Below are 14600 nucleotides of genomic sequence, written 5' to 3'. Positions count from 1 at the left end.
GGGTAAGAGGTAAGCCATGGAGGGGGCAGGGGGAGGAACTAACCTAATGCAAGGTCCAAGGAAAGCAAAGAAAATAAAGAAAAATAACAAGAAGACTTCTAAAACTGATGTAATGGACCGCATAGAAACGTTAGTTGAGGAATGCGAAAGTTTATTGCTTAGAGATCCAGCTGCAGACCAAGAAACTAGTATACTGCAGGCGGGTGATGCTCCCAAATCCTCCCAGTCAGTTCACATACATGTACCTGAGATGTTCCGTAAATTGCCTGCCCCAAGTAAAAAAACAGCTTAGCCCTCCCTGTGATTTTAGCCGGCCCTCGCCGAGACAATCTCAGCCTTTGGAGCAACATAAGCCGAACCACTTGGAGCTTACTGTCGTAGTGTGCTCCAACAGGTTTGCGGCCCTGGCTAAAGAATCAGTCACCCATAATAATTTGCCAGCTCATGGGTCAGTGGATGCACCAACCGGCATCCAACTAGAGGGTGATTTGAATGTAAGCAGTGGGACCTCATTTTTGATATCGACCATAAATCTGCTAACAGCGGAGGTAAGGGCTTTAAAAGCCTTAGTTTCAAACCTAAGAGCATCAGTGGAAGTGTTGGCGTTACACCACACCCCCCAGAACTACCCAGCAATACCGCACCCCTTGAATTCACTCTTGAAAAACCAAAGACAAGCTGGCAGGCCATGCCCTGCACCCAAGCAACCATCGAGTATTATTCCTACGTACAAGGCAGGGCCGCCTAAGGGGTCTGAGACGACAGTGCAGAGTAGGAAGAAAGCTAGTGCCCAACTTACCCCACTTCCTCCCACACCCTAGATACACCCACTTAACACAGCAGCGCAAGGGACACCTCTTGATGGATGGCGATGCCGTCCTATACCCTCAAATCAGACAGTTTTTATGGCCAATGTCCCCAAGGTGGCAGGTCGCGAATATGGGGACTCGCTGGGCAACAAGGTGATACACTGGATTAGACATGTTAGGGGTTGCCGTTCACTGATAAGAGAGGACATCGTGAAGGTAACAAGACACTCCCACCCAGCGCAGAGATTAGACACTTGAGCTTACATTGATATCCCCTTATTTGGCCGAGGGACTACTGGCTTTGGAGTATAGGACCTGCCCTCCCGGCACCTCAGATATACAATTTAGATGCTCACTATTGGCAAGTAATGCCAATAGTGGTGAGGAAACCACCGAGTCTTCTGGAGGGTCCCAGTTAGATAACAACGATTGACTGATAGGAACTCCCCGTTTACCAGCGCCCCATATCTGTGACTTTGCATCACCTTCTACATCTAGCGTCCCTATTACCACTATTGCTCTACGGAGTGCATGTAAGCAGATAGGCTCAAACCAGCCTGCTCTTTCCCATTCCCCCCCGAAGATTCCAGACTCTGGACAGATAGCCTTAAGTTCAAGTCCATGTATTGCGAATCCCACTATGGAACCTGATTGTATTCAGACTGAATTGTCTAATAAACAGGGGTATCGGAAAGCAGACAACGTAAGCCTGAAGGTCCTCTGCTGGAACATAGCTGGCCTTTCCAAGAGTCTATCCCTTCCAGATTGGAATAGCTTCATTGAAGGCTACGCTATTTGTATCTTCCAAGAGACGTGGAGCCAGGATGTCCACCACAAACCAGGCTTTGTGTCCTATTATGTTCCAGCAGTACCGGTGCTAACAGGGAAAGGGCGCTCCTCTGGGGGGGTTATTGGTATGGATTAGTATATCTCTGGATTGCTCAATGAAACAAATCCATTGCATTTCCCCTGATTTGCTAAGATTGACTGTTAGGGAAAACAAAGGAGGTAGAACCTTAGAAATTATTAATATCTATGTTCGGGGAACAAAGGGAGGAGTAGAATTCCCAATAGTTACATCTCTAGAGGCTGAGCTCTCTAATTGCCCTCACGACTCGCACATCCTGGTAGCGGGAGACTTCAATTGCACTTTCGAGCCTCTCGCTGCCGAGGATGTGCTGGACATCGAAGAGGATGATGCGAAACGGGGTATCCCCTCGCTGAGCATCCCACCAATAAAAAGATGGACCAAACTGGCTGTCCAATTGAATTCTATGGTCATAGAGTATGGGCTAAGGGCGGCCAACGGTAGGTCAGTGTCTGATTCAAAAGGGGCACACACCTACAATAGGGTGGGTTGCTCTTCGCGAATTGATTATATTCTTTTAAATTATAAATTGTGGCAGCACCTAATAGACATGGCAATAATACCAACAGTCATTAGTGACCACAATCCACTGTCTTTATCCTTAAAATCCTCATGGCTGTCCAACTATGATATTCGTGGCCCAGAACATCTAATACCAACAAGGGAAATAATTCCCTCCAACTGTAACAGATATCTGAAATGGCATAGAGTCCTTCTGGACGATAAAAAACTTGGTGACAGAGGCACTGTGGCAGAGGCCTTGGGGGGCACTAAGTGAAGCCTCTATAGACCCTGTCACCACTGATAAAATCCCCGACATTTACGAAAAAACGATCAGCACACTGAGGAACCTCTTTTGTGTTACCGTTAGGTCAGGCCCTCCTTCAGTGTGCGAGAAGTCCAACGGCAATGACAAATGGTATACGAAAGACTGTAGATGGAAAAAAAACGACTTGGTCGCGGCAGTGAAAAGCAAATCGCTCCGAAAGATTCAGTCAGCAAGAAGGGACTATAAGGAGGCAGTGTGACCCATGCTAAAAAAGAGTGGGAAGAGCAGCACTGGCAAGACCTAAAATCAGCCAGTCTGGAGAAGGATGCTAGCCGATTCTGGAATCTTATCAGATCTAAGACACGACCTGATAGCGAATCAATTACCTGTAACATCCCAAGCCATATTTGGCAGGATCATTTTTTGAATCTTTATTCTACTACTGAGGATGCTATACAGGAAGGCACACTAACTGACTCCAGAATAGGCCAGAGGGACAAAAATAGCTATCCCTTTCCTGAAAAAGAGGTGGAAACCGCCATTCAGCGTATAGTCCCAGCCAAGGCAGCGGGTCCAGATGGCATCCCCGGCGATCTTCTCCGGGCAGACCTGGCAAAATGGGAGAAATTTATTACGATCTTAATTAACGCCATTGACAAAGGCTCCCCTGTTCCAGATTCCTGAAAGGGAGCAGAGGTTGTCCCTATCTACAAAAAGGGCGCTCGACGACCCTGCTAATTATCGCCCAATAAGCCTAATCGACTCAGTTCAAAAGGTTGTTGGGAGGGTGGTGTTGGAGAGGATCTTGGAATGGGCTGATGATAACACGATCCTCTCCGACTTCCAAGCAGGCTTTAGGGCCGGTACTGGGACAATAGAGCAGGTGTTCAGGCTGATCCTCCTCTACTGGAAGGTGGTACGGATAGGCAAAGGCAGTCTTTACCTCGCATTTATAGATCTAAAGACTGCCTTTGACCTGGTCCCTCAAGGGCGCCTGTGGCAGGTACTGGCTGAACTGGGCGTCCCAAAGTATATTCTAATCCTGCTGATGCAGTCTCCACGAGTGCAATTATGCCCAAGTAAGATGGGGTACCCAAGGACAGAAGACTGATAGAATACCAGTGAACAGGGGCGTTCGCCAGGGCTGTGTTTTAGCTCCCACCCTATTTTCTCTGTACGTGAACGGGGTGGTTGAGCATTTACAGCGAATACCATCTGACGCAGCAGCCATGGCGGGCGAAAAAATTCCTACCCTCCTGTTCGCCGATTTATTTTCAAGGTTTTATATAGCGCGAACAAGATCCTTACAGATATCAGAGCGCTTTACATGGAATGGGAAGACAAAAAAACGATGTAATATAGGGGAAAGATAAACAGTTAAATAGTATATACACAGTTTTAAGTTCAAGTGAGTTTAGCCAGGAGGATCGATTTGACTTCCTTTTTGAAGGATGCAGTGGATGAGATAAGTCTTATTTCTGGGGAGGGCATTCCAAATCCTGGGGGCCATCCCTGAGAAGGATCATTTGTATGTTTTTGTCTTGCGGAATTTTTGTGGTTTCAGGAGGAGAGTTTGTGCGCTTCTTGTTGTTCTTGAGCCTCCTGAGATTGTCAATTTCTGTGCGATGTAGCTAGGCGAATTGTGGTGTAAGGCCTTATGAGTAATGCATGCAATTTTCAGGTGTATTCTGGCTTCATAGGGTAACCAGTTCAGAGATTTTAAGTTAGGGGAGATGTGTGAGCGTTTTTTTGATCCCGTGATGAGTCTTGCTGCAGCATTGGTAGAGGCTTTTAGTGGTGCGGTTGTTGATAGGAGGAGGCCACAGAGTGTGGTGCTTCCATAATCGATCCGAGGGATAACTAACGCTTGGACCGCAATTCGGAAGTCGTTGGCTGGGAGGAATGGTTTCAGCTTCCTCAAGGTGTTGATTTGGAAATTAGCTCCCTTTGTAGCATTGCTGATATGTCGTTGCATATTGAGATTGGAGTCCAGGGTTATACCTAAAGATTTTGCTGAGTCTACAATGATGGGTTGGACGTTGAATGCATTGAGGTGTTTAAGCCAATCCTGAGCGATGTGGATTTTGGCGGGGGGGGGCTATTAGTAAGAACTCAGTTTTCAGAGCATTAAGTTTGAGATGATTCTCTGCCAACCATGTCTGTGTTTCCTTAAGAGTTGAGTTGAGAAGTTTGATGTCATCCGGGGATTGTAGTTTGAGGTAGAGGTAGAGTTGGGTGTCGTCAGCATACATGTGGAATTGCACATTGGAGGCATGAAGCAGTACGGTGAGTGGCTCCATGACTAGATTGAAAAGTGTAGGGGATAAGGCTGATCATTGCGGGACTCCTAGTGTTACTGGGGCAGGGCTGGATAAAGTGTTGTTGATTTTGAATTTCTGAGTCCGATTGTGGAGGAAGGAAGTGAACCATTTGAGTACTGTTCCCGAAAGACCCATTCTGGTGTTCAGCAGATCGAGTAAGTTCTCGTGTTTGACCGTGTCGAATGCTGAGGACAGGCCGAGAAGGATGAGGAGGCAGGTACCATTTTGGTCAAGAATTTGGAAGTGCATCATCAATAATGTGAGTCATGGCTGTTTCTGTGCTGTGGCCAGCGCGGAAGCCGGATTGGTGTCGGTTGAGGAGGTCAAAGTGATCGATGTGTTTTGTCAGTTGGATGTGAACACATTTTTCTAACAGTTTGGCTAAGGTAGGGATGTTGGAGATAGGGCGATAGTTATTAAGATCAGTAGGGTCAGCTGTGGGTTTCTTGAGTATGGGCGATACTTGTCCCACTTTGAGGGAGTCACGGATGCATCCTTGTTGGAGAGAGCTGTTAATGATTTTGGTCCAGAGCGGTAGAAGCCATGGGATAAGATCCTTTACAGCATTAGCAGGTAGAGGATCTGAGAGGTGATTGGAGGGCTTTAGGGTGCCCAGGATCTTGCCTATGGAATCTTCTGTGTAGGTGTCAAAGGATGACCAGGAAGCATTGTTTTTTAGTTTGATGGGGGTTTTGCTGAGGGAGCTAGAGTATAGGTTTAGATCAGAGAGGAGATCATTCTTGATGTTGGTTGTTTTTAGATTGAAAACCCTCCTTATCTCCAAGCCCCGCGGGGCTTACAGAAACAGCTTCCAGTCGTTTTGTAGCAACCGAGGGCTGGTTATTAATTCTGAAAAAACAAAGTATTTGGTGTTGAATACTCCGAAGAACCTTAGGACTCCCACTGTACTGAATTCCGTCCCACTAGAAAGGGTCACCATGTTCGATTATTTGGGCATCCGTATTTCTGACTCCATGCTCTGGAATAGCCACATACAGAAAATGCTCCTGAACCACAAGAGGGTTACGGGGGCAATACTTAAAGAGCACTGTACCTCAGCGAGTAGACCTATTGCTCCTGCAATTGATATATATATAAGGCAAGAGGAGTGAGCTCAGCAGTTTACGGTGCTGAACTCTGGGGCTTCTCCAATGTAGACCAAATAGTGAGATCTGAAAATAAATTTATAAAAGAACTTATGATGTTGCCCTCGAGGACTCCTACTAGGCCCTTGCTGCAAGACCTAGGGTGCCATTCACTTAGAGACTTGGCCAGATTGCGCCCCCTCCAGCTGTGGGCCCGCCTATGGCGGACGCCAGAATTGGCAGGGTATGCGGCAGGGCTAAACGAAATATTGAATATGGACGGATGGCACAAGATTAAACGGCTGAAGGACCTGAAAACACTTATGCGATCTTGATCTTGGCGAAGCATGGACAAATAGAACTGGTCCGCCGAAGGCAGAACTCAAGAAAATCTACTGGTCATGGGTTCGTACTAAGGGTTTTTTGGATACCAAATCCGGCAGACTTTCTGAGGAGTTCATGCAATTTAAAAACTCTACTTTTTACGAACCGTACCTAGATGTTATACAGAAACCTCATGATAGAGCTTTGTTCTTTGCATTTAGGGTTGGTTCGCTCCCTACACGTGAAATGACTGCCCGATGGAAGGTTCCTTACCAGACACCAGCCTCCTGTCCGATCTGTGAAGCCAATTTAGAAGTCAGTGGCGCATATTATGTTTGCATGCCCAGCTTATAAAGTTCCAAGGGAACGCTCGCTTAAACCACTCTGCAGGGAATTGGGCACTCGTAACCCTCTTGCAGCGTTGCGCATTTGAAGATCTGATGCGCGAGCCCTGTGTGCGTGTGGTTTGGCCAAATTCCTGAGCTGGGCATGGAACATTAGGTCGAAATCTCTAAAAGCCAACCTTTAAGTACTGTTTCTGCTATGAGCTACCCGCACTTTAGAAACTGTACCTTTTCTCATCATATGCTGTACATATTATCTCTTAATGCTATTTTAATTATTTTACTATTATTAAGGTTCTGATGAATTTTCTTGTTCAGTCATTTAGAGTGTTACTATTGCTTGTGAAAATGTCTTGTGTTTTTAATAATACTCCTGATTTTAACTTATGTACCGTAGCTTTTAAGATATGTTTTTATCGAAATAAAGCTAATATGACTGACTGACTGACTCCTACACCTTATAGTCCTCTTTGTATTATGTAACCTTTCCTTAACACTGATTTACACAAGAATGTCTATTTGCCTTTGTGTAATGTGTGTGTGATGTAATGTGCTCTGACACCCTACACTGGTAAGACTAGTCCTATAAAACAAATGGAATACCTGTGAGAGCCGGGCTATGGCGAGATGAGTGTCCAAGTTGGAGGATGTTAATGTTAATGAGACTTATTGAGCACAAGAATACTCAGAGGTGTCTTGGCGCTGTGACTGCAGTATTCACCACCAGGAATCAGTTCCGGAAAAGCCATGTTTTTAACTTTTTTCTGAAAGTAGTGAGGGAAGGTGCCCCTCTGAGCTCGGCCGGAAGCGTATTCCACAATTTTGCGGTACTGTAAGATGAACTTCGGCCGCCCCAACCTGCGGTTCGTATTCTTGGCACTTTCATCAGTCTTGCACCTGAGAACTGCAACTGTCTGGACGGTTGGTAGAAGAGAAAGAGGTCCTGTGTTGTTTAGAGCCTTATATGCTAAACAGATAACTTTGAACTTAATTGGTAGTGAGGGACTCCGTGGTGGAGGCAGTTATTGGGGGTGTGCCAACAAAGATTGTCACACCAGTCGCCACCAGTGCTAAAGCTGGCCCTGACAATAATTCAAGCCTGCGCAGTCTTTGCTTAGCACAATGCACACTCATAAACAACACTTGTGATGCTACAGCAATTCTCTTTGATGGAAGAGCTTCATCAACCAGAGCTTATGTCGTATGTATGGTGAAAGCTGACTTATATTCCTCGGTGTTGCTTAATCATAAGTGAATAACCTTAAATGTTGTGTCCCTTTTACAGCTCTCCTGACCATGGCGTGGCAGTGGAATGGCTGTGCAGTGGTCTGTCTCTCATGTGTCGGTGCATGACAGGTCACCCCTCTGACCAGGAACTTTCCACTGTGGTTCTTACAGGTAAGTCTGCCTCAGGTGTTTGCTTGCGCTTCTTTTCTGCAGCTTCTTCTTCCTCTGTTTTTACATAAGTGTTTTATGTATATCTCGTTTTGGCTATTCAAGGGATATCTCTGTTGGGATTCTTCATTTGTTTCGATTATTACAGTGCAAATGACCTACAGTGTAGTCTACTGACATTTCAAGTTGGTGCTGTCGATCTGCCTTATTCTCCCTTTATGTTTACATTTCACTGGAATTGTCCGTTTACTGCTACAGCCACCTTCTGTTGTTTACATAGTATACATCTCCACTTCAGAAATTCTGCATGCAGCCCAAACCACATTAGTTTCTCCTAACTGCTCATACTACTCTATTGAGCACCTTTTTGGTATCTAGTTAGAAGAGGCATCCATAATTTTTTAATCCTTATTCACCCGCACTAAGTTAATCAGTCTTCTCATGTGGTTAGCTTAGTTTGTGATATCCCTCACCAAATTCAAATTTCATTTCACTGATCTGTAATACCTATTATCACCACATCAGCCATCCGTCCCCAGTGCTCCGTCTGATAACACTGTCATTACAGTGTGTGATTCCCACTGCAAGAATCTTATAAAACCCTTGCACAGAGATATTGGTTCAATAAGAGTTGTAATTTTTAACTCTAAAGTTGACCTCAACGTTTCTACACTTCCGCTAAATCATCCGCTCCTCTGCGTTTTTTTTGTTCATTTACCAGAATTATTAGACTATCTGCCTTGCTCAACCCTCATATGTATGGGCGACCTTTGTTTTTCTTAGTTCCATGCTATCTGTAACTTTAGTCTGCTGTCCCTGACCCCTTTAGACAAGTCTCAGACTGTATGCCATGGTTCAGCAAAACTCCTCTAACATTTCTGACATCCAGCCCTCAATGGCATATTTTATGAACCAGGCTCTTGTCTTTTTTTTCTAGTTTATCCTCTCTCCTAGGCATTGATGTGCCCTGTTGATATCTTGTTTTTCTTCATGCAGCTAGAAACTCACTCTATGGGGTTAATTTATAGAGTTTTGTGTTCTGCTATGGACCTTACTCTCCATTAGGCCTGTCTATAATTATTTGTTAGTCCTTGGTCCCGACATTCCAACTCCACTATCCCATCTTGGTTTATTGTGCACTGAATCATTTGCATTTCGGTGTTGTTGTTTTTTTTATTGCCTGTTTCCTCCAAATTTTGAAAATCTTCTATCATGTGTATGTGCTCTACATGGCATATCTATCCTTTTCTTGGGAATTAATTCATGTCTTGTTGCTCTCTGCTAAATTTATCACCTGGCCTCTTGTTGGGCCTTTGTGTTAATCTTGTTCAAGTTTCTTTGTTTGGCTGTTTTTCATGGAGCTCTTCAATCTGTGCTGAAATCCTCCTTATTGAAGATAAATGCCTTCTAGATGAATCAATATGTTTTTGGTGATTGTGCTGGGTTATTAGTTAAGTTCTTTAAGCATCAGTGGGATCAAGTCATACTTGAATAGCTATTCTGTAATGTTAGATGGCTGTCTGCAATGCTGGTGAGTAGGCGTTGCTGTGGTCCAGGTGAGACTAGAACCCAGCTTGAACAACAGTTCAGAACTCTGGCTTCAGGATAATATGAGGAAGAAAAATCTGGTGACTGGCTATCTGGGTCTTCTTGCCCATGTGAATTTTGAACTGAGCCTAGTGCAATGTGGAGGACCAGTGATTTGGCACAGTTCAATAGTTGGGGTGTAAAGTTGTTGAGGTTCTTTTTTCTGAGTTATTCTTGTACATTAACTTGTTTGCGGTTTGTAGCAATCAATCAGGAACCTATTTTAGGGGAGTTAGATTGAAAGAGCCCTTCAACATGGAGGCTTGAACTATGGCAAATGGATCCTTCAGCCAGCTGTGTTGCCAAGAGTTGAGACCTTTAAGTTGAACTGTGTGTAAAGTCACAAGCCTGCCTAGAAGTTTCTTGTAGAGGTTGAAGATGACTGGAGATAAGATAGTCCTTATATACACTCTGATCATTAGGTCCTAATTTGCATGAGGTGGTTTATGTTGTTTAGGTAGTTGATTACCCACTGTAGGACTGTGCCATGAAAGCCCAAACATAATGCATAAGTGTTGTTGAAGGCATCATCTGCCACCTAGATCGTTGTTGTCTCTCCTGTGGCTTAAATCCTTATTGGTAGGAGAGCGTTGGTCTTGATGTCAACTGCCTTGTTAACTGCTTACTCAGCATTGGAAGGCGAGTGGTAAATCAGTAGTTGGTGAAGTACTTTGGGTAGAGTATTTTTCAAAGGCAGAAGGATCTGTCTTCTCTAGAATGAAGGTTACGTTATCTAGAATGAGAAAGGTAAGGGCAGCACTCTACAGTGGCTTAGATATCACATATCAGTTTTTCCCATTTCCCCTTGCCCCTTTTTAGGTCTCGCCTAGGCAGCACGCATACGCTGCTCTAGGAGGGCCTTTAGCCATCGGTCTGCTCATTTTGAAGCACACTCGTGCTTGTGGAGGCATCCACCTTGCGGGAGCGAGCAGCGGCACGCGTGCTAATTTGCTGCTGCTCGCTGCCGCAAGGAGGATGGCGCCACAAGTATGAATGTGCACGCGCCTGTTACTTGCTGGTTGTATAATGCAGGGGGCCTGACATTGGCGGTGAAGCACCTGCGCGTTTGGCACATTGTGCGAAGAAGCTTGGTACATAATAGAACATGCAAAATGTCATGCAGTATATTTCGATCAATGCTGTATTATGCAACTAATTCCACACAAGCATAGAATGGAAAAACGTCATATGCACAAAACGCAATAGTTTAATTTTCTCTACCCTTCTAACCTCCCACGTCACTCCCTTCCGCCGCACCCCCCCTACAAAAAAAATATGAAGAGATGAATGAGCTCTAAAGATAACGAGATTGCATCATCGTAAGACGTTCTTTAGCTACTTTCTGTTGTGGTTAAATGCACATTTGACATCCATTTTTGCACATGAAGGGTATGTGCTACGACATTGAAAACCATAATTATTACGGGAATTGACGCCATTTGGAGGCCAATAGCAACAAAAAAAACCTACGTCATAAGACCATTGCATGCGTTCTTGTAAGTCGTCTTTCATGCTCTTTCGTTTGTTCCGTTTCCTTGGAAGCATGTTATGAGGACACCTATAGGCAATAATATTGAATTGCAGTTAGTGATCCATTTTGTTAAGAAGCCCTTCTATCTAAATTCTTGACTTTTCTTCATAATTGAATTGACTGTTCCTATTTTTTTAAAAACGTTACATTTTGTCTTCAGATTATATTAATATATTCCCCCCCCCCAAATATTGACTCAAAATAATAAAAGTCCTTGGAATGCAGATTGAGAAATCTCGTTTGATCTTTTTGTGTTAGTTCCCTCGATGGGCTCACAAGAGCTGAAAGCAAACTGTGGTAGGTTACGTATTACACATTCTACTTGTTCTATGTTCTATAACCAAGTTACTCGTACTGATACGTACTTCCCAACGTAATTGGTGTTTAACTTCATAATCATTGGTCAAGCATTGTTAGTCCTTGTATTATATTCTGAGGTCTCATGGGATATTCTGGATCAGGTGGCTCTTGCTTTGACCATGCATGGATGCGCCAATAAAGACCAACTACTCTTACACATATACTTGCTGTATTTGCCTACTCTTAAAACATTGTATGCAACTGTGTCTAGTGGGTAGGCCGAATTATTTCGTAAGGGAGACCATTACAACCTATGTTGGCTTCCTATATATATTTTTGTAAATATTTTTAAGTATCGCCTATGCTACTACCATTGCTTTTTCTTTTTCCATTTATTCTTTCACCTGAGCACTACCTTTTCACGTACCTCTTCTTTCTGGTAATAACCTTGTGGATACAACATTGTATATAAGAAATAACCAAAGTGTGTTTCTACAATATAACTCATTGGTTGAATGATTACATTCGAGGTATCAACCTTCTCTGGAGGTGGCCTTTACATTACTTCTGATTTTCTGTGTGTGCCTATGATCTCATGTGCATCAACAAGTATGTTTATGATATAAAAAATGTTTTGCATTTCAAGTTACATTAGTCTAGGACCAGGATTCTAGCATCGGCACAGCACTGAGACTGCTCTCTTGGAGGTGTTTGACTCTGTTAAAATGTCATTAGAACAAGGAATAAATGCTGCCTTGATCCTACCTGTGGCATGTGATACTGCATCCCACACCATTCTTCTACAACATTTAGAAAACATTAGAGTCGGGCCTGGCACTGGCCTGGATTTGATCCTTTTTAGAAAATACTAGTAAGGCTACCTACTCTTCCGCCACCAAGGCCCTAAATTTCAAGTTAACCCAGGGCTCTGCTTTGAGCCGTACTTCAATCAATAACTATATGTTCACGTTGGCTTCCTTGGTGGAGTCTTTTGACATGAAGATAGTCTTAATGCAGATGATAAGCAGTTCTTAATTTTCTAAATTATTTCTTGGCATACCAAGCCTGAAAGCATCTTCCACTTCATCTTCGTAAGACTGACAATTAACTTAAATATCGAAAGCTTCTCAAAACCTGGCTTTTTGCGGATGCTTACTGAATAGGATTTAGCTGGTTGTCAGTGTCCTAGTGCCAGCACACTCTTCAATATAGGTGTGCGCTTTAGAAATTGTTACATTGCATTACATTACATGGGTGTGTGTATAATAGTCTATAAAGTAGTGAAGGTACTATTTGGCCCGTTTTGACTCTCATGATGTGAAGGTCTGGTGTGATCGATGCCAATGAGGATGTCAGTGTGGTCAGTTTAGTCAAGGGGCAATGGTAGATAGCAGACCAGGGTGGTCCTGGAGTAAAAGACTAAGTCAAAGGTATTAACTTAGACGTGTGTCAAAAATGACGTGTGGTTGGTAGTTTTCAGAAAGTGAAATAGTTGTACCTTAATGGTTTTGGTGGCTATCCCTTAAGAGATTGAGGTAGTTGAGGAAGGTGTTTTAACATAGTTAATTCAAGTTCTGGTCATCAGGTCAGAGATTAATGCTGAAGGATAAGTTGGGTCCTGGAGGTCTTTAGATGAGGTGGAAAGCTACTGTTTGAGCATCAGAAATGTTGTATAAATAGCTCAAATGACTGCAGTTTATTCTGTTCCTGGTGAGTGCAAGGTAAAGTAGATTTATGAATGACTGAATCCAGAGCTCTTCCTTTTGTCCATATTTAGAAGCCCATAAGTCTTCCATTGCTACAAGGGTACCTTCTGGATTTTCTAGACGCGTTCTTCCCCCCTTTCCTATATGCCATCATTTATTTGTAGGTCTCGCGCCAGCGTTGCACTGCACAGCAGTGCGCGCGCAGGCGCAAGGCATTTTGTAGGTGAAAAACGGGGAATCTAAGCTGACTTAGGAATCGCACAAGCGCGTGCGTTTCCTTTTCAGCTACCCCATTGGCCCTAGCGCGCGACTTTTAATGAAAGACTGCACGCTATTGGCAAAAGGCGGGCACATTGCTCCACCCACGGCCTATTGGTGTCTATTACATGCTTGGTGCACGTGTAATAGACACCAATAGGCCATGGCTCGCAGTGGCGCACGTGCGCACCACTAGCGGGTTTCTGTGTTTCGATCCATTTCACGGGGAAGCATCGAAATGTTCAAATGGAGAGTTTTGTCCTGCTTGCTCCCATACTTCTCTGCAGCTCTTCGGATCACTTGTTTGACGTTCGCTTGAACTTACGCTGCTGTGTCCATACTGGAAGCAAGGGTTGGCTCTTAGTTCCTCTTAGGAGTTATTTATTTCCGTTGTCGGTTAATGGTTTTTATATAATCAGTGAATGGTACTCGCAGCGTTAAGATAGTGGCTTCTAGGAAGTAGACATTTATTTTCTTAGGGGCAACTGGTGGTAAACGGGGTGAGGGATAGGTAAGATACAGCTTTAGCCTGGGAATCATACATGCAAACTTTTACCGACACTTAAGATGATGTATTATGTTTGCTACAGTGAACACTTTGTTAATCAAGCAATAAAGACCTATATTCAGGTTGAAATTGTGGCTATTTAAGTAGGGAGAAAACAAACACATTGAAAAAAACATCACGCTTTGCGCGATGATATGGAGACTTGTCCTTAATTAAAGTGGCTGTGAATCTACATTAGAATCGCAGCACTAGCCTTGTTATGCATCAAAACCTCTGACCTGTGTTTTTGCATCTGTCAGCATTATATTTATACGCTGCAGTAGTTCAGTTCATGTAACTGACCTGCTAAAAAAAAGTCGTAGAGGGCAATATCCCTCTTTCCAAAGCCTCGATCCTCGTAGTCTGTCGTTGTATCATATTTGTACTCCATTTCCGCCGTTCCTTGTTCTCATTAGTTAATATTTGTTAGATTCATTTTTGTGTAGTGGTTGTTCCTTTTGAAAGACGTCGCCGGTTTACCAAAGTCTTCCACATCCTTAGCGACAGGAAAGCCGCAGTCTCCAATACACATCTCTTTTAAAAGTCAGATATTTTACACCTTTATATCCAGAGACCATAAACGCATTACTTGCTCCTAACACGCCTCAGACGAATCCTCCAAACATAAACAGCACCCTATACATATCGTTCCTAACACACGTTATCAGATAGCTCCTAAAACAGCTCCATTTCTAGCCAACGAGGGGCTTTGGATTCAGCACAGGAGCTCTACAGACAACTCTCCCGCACTGCTGG

The 14600-nt window shown here is 43.8% G+C and overlaps 1 protein-coding gene across 1 annotated transcript in view; it reads left to right on the top strand.

Annotated features, from left to right (window-relative positions):
• FANCA (FA complementation group A) overlaps positions 1–14600 on the top strand; it is a 674778-nt gene that overhangs the window by 93259 nt on the left and 566919 nt on the right. The window contains exon 7 of the mRNA XM_078671408.1: positions 7806–7918. Within this exon, the coding sequence (XP_078527534.1) occupies positions 7806–7918 (113 nt within the window). The remainder of the gene's footprint in view (positions 1–7805; positions 7919–14600) is intronic.

This window comes from Lissotriton helveticus, chromosome 12 (assembly GCF_964261635.1).
Source record: "Lissotriton helveticus chromosome 12, aLisHel1.1, whole genome shotgun sequence".
Lineage (NCBI taxonomy): Eukaryota > Metazoa > Chordata > Amphibia > Caudata > Salamandridae > Lissotriton > Lissotriton helveticus.
This window is presented reverse-complemented; position numbering and strand designations above follow the sequence as displayed.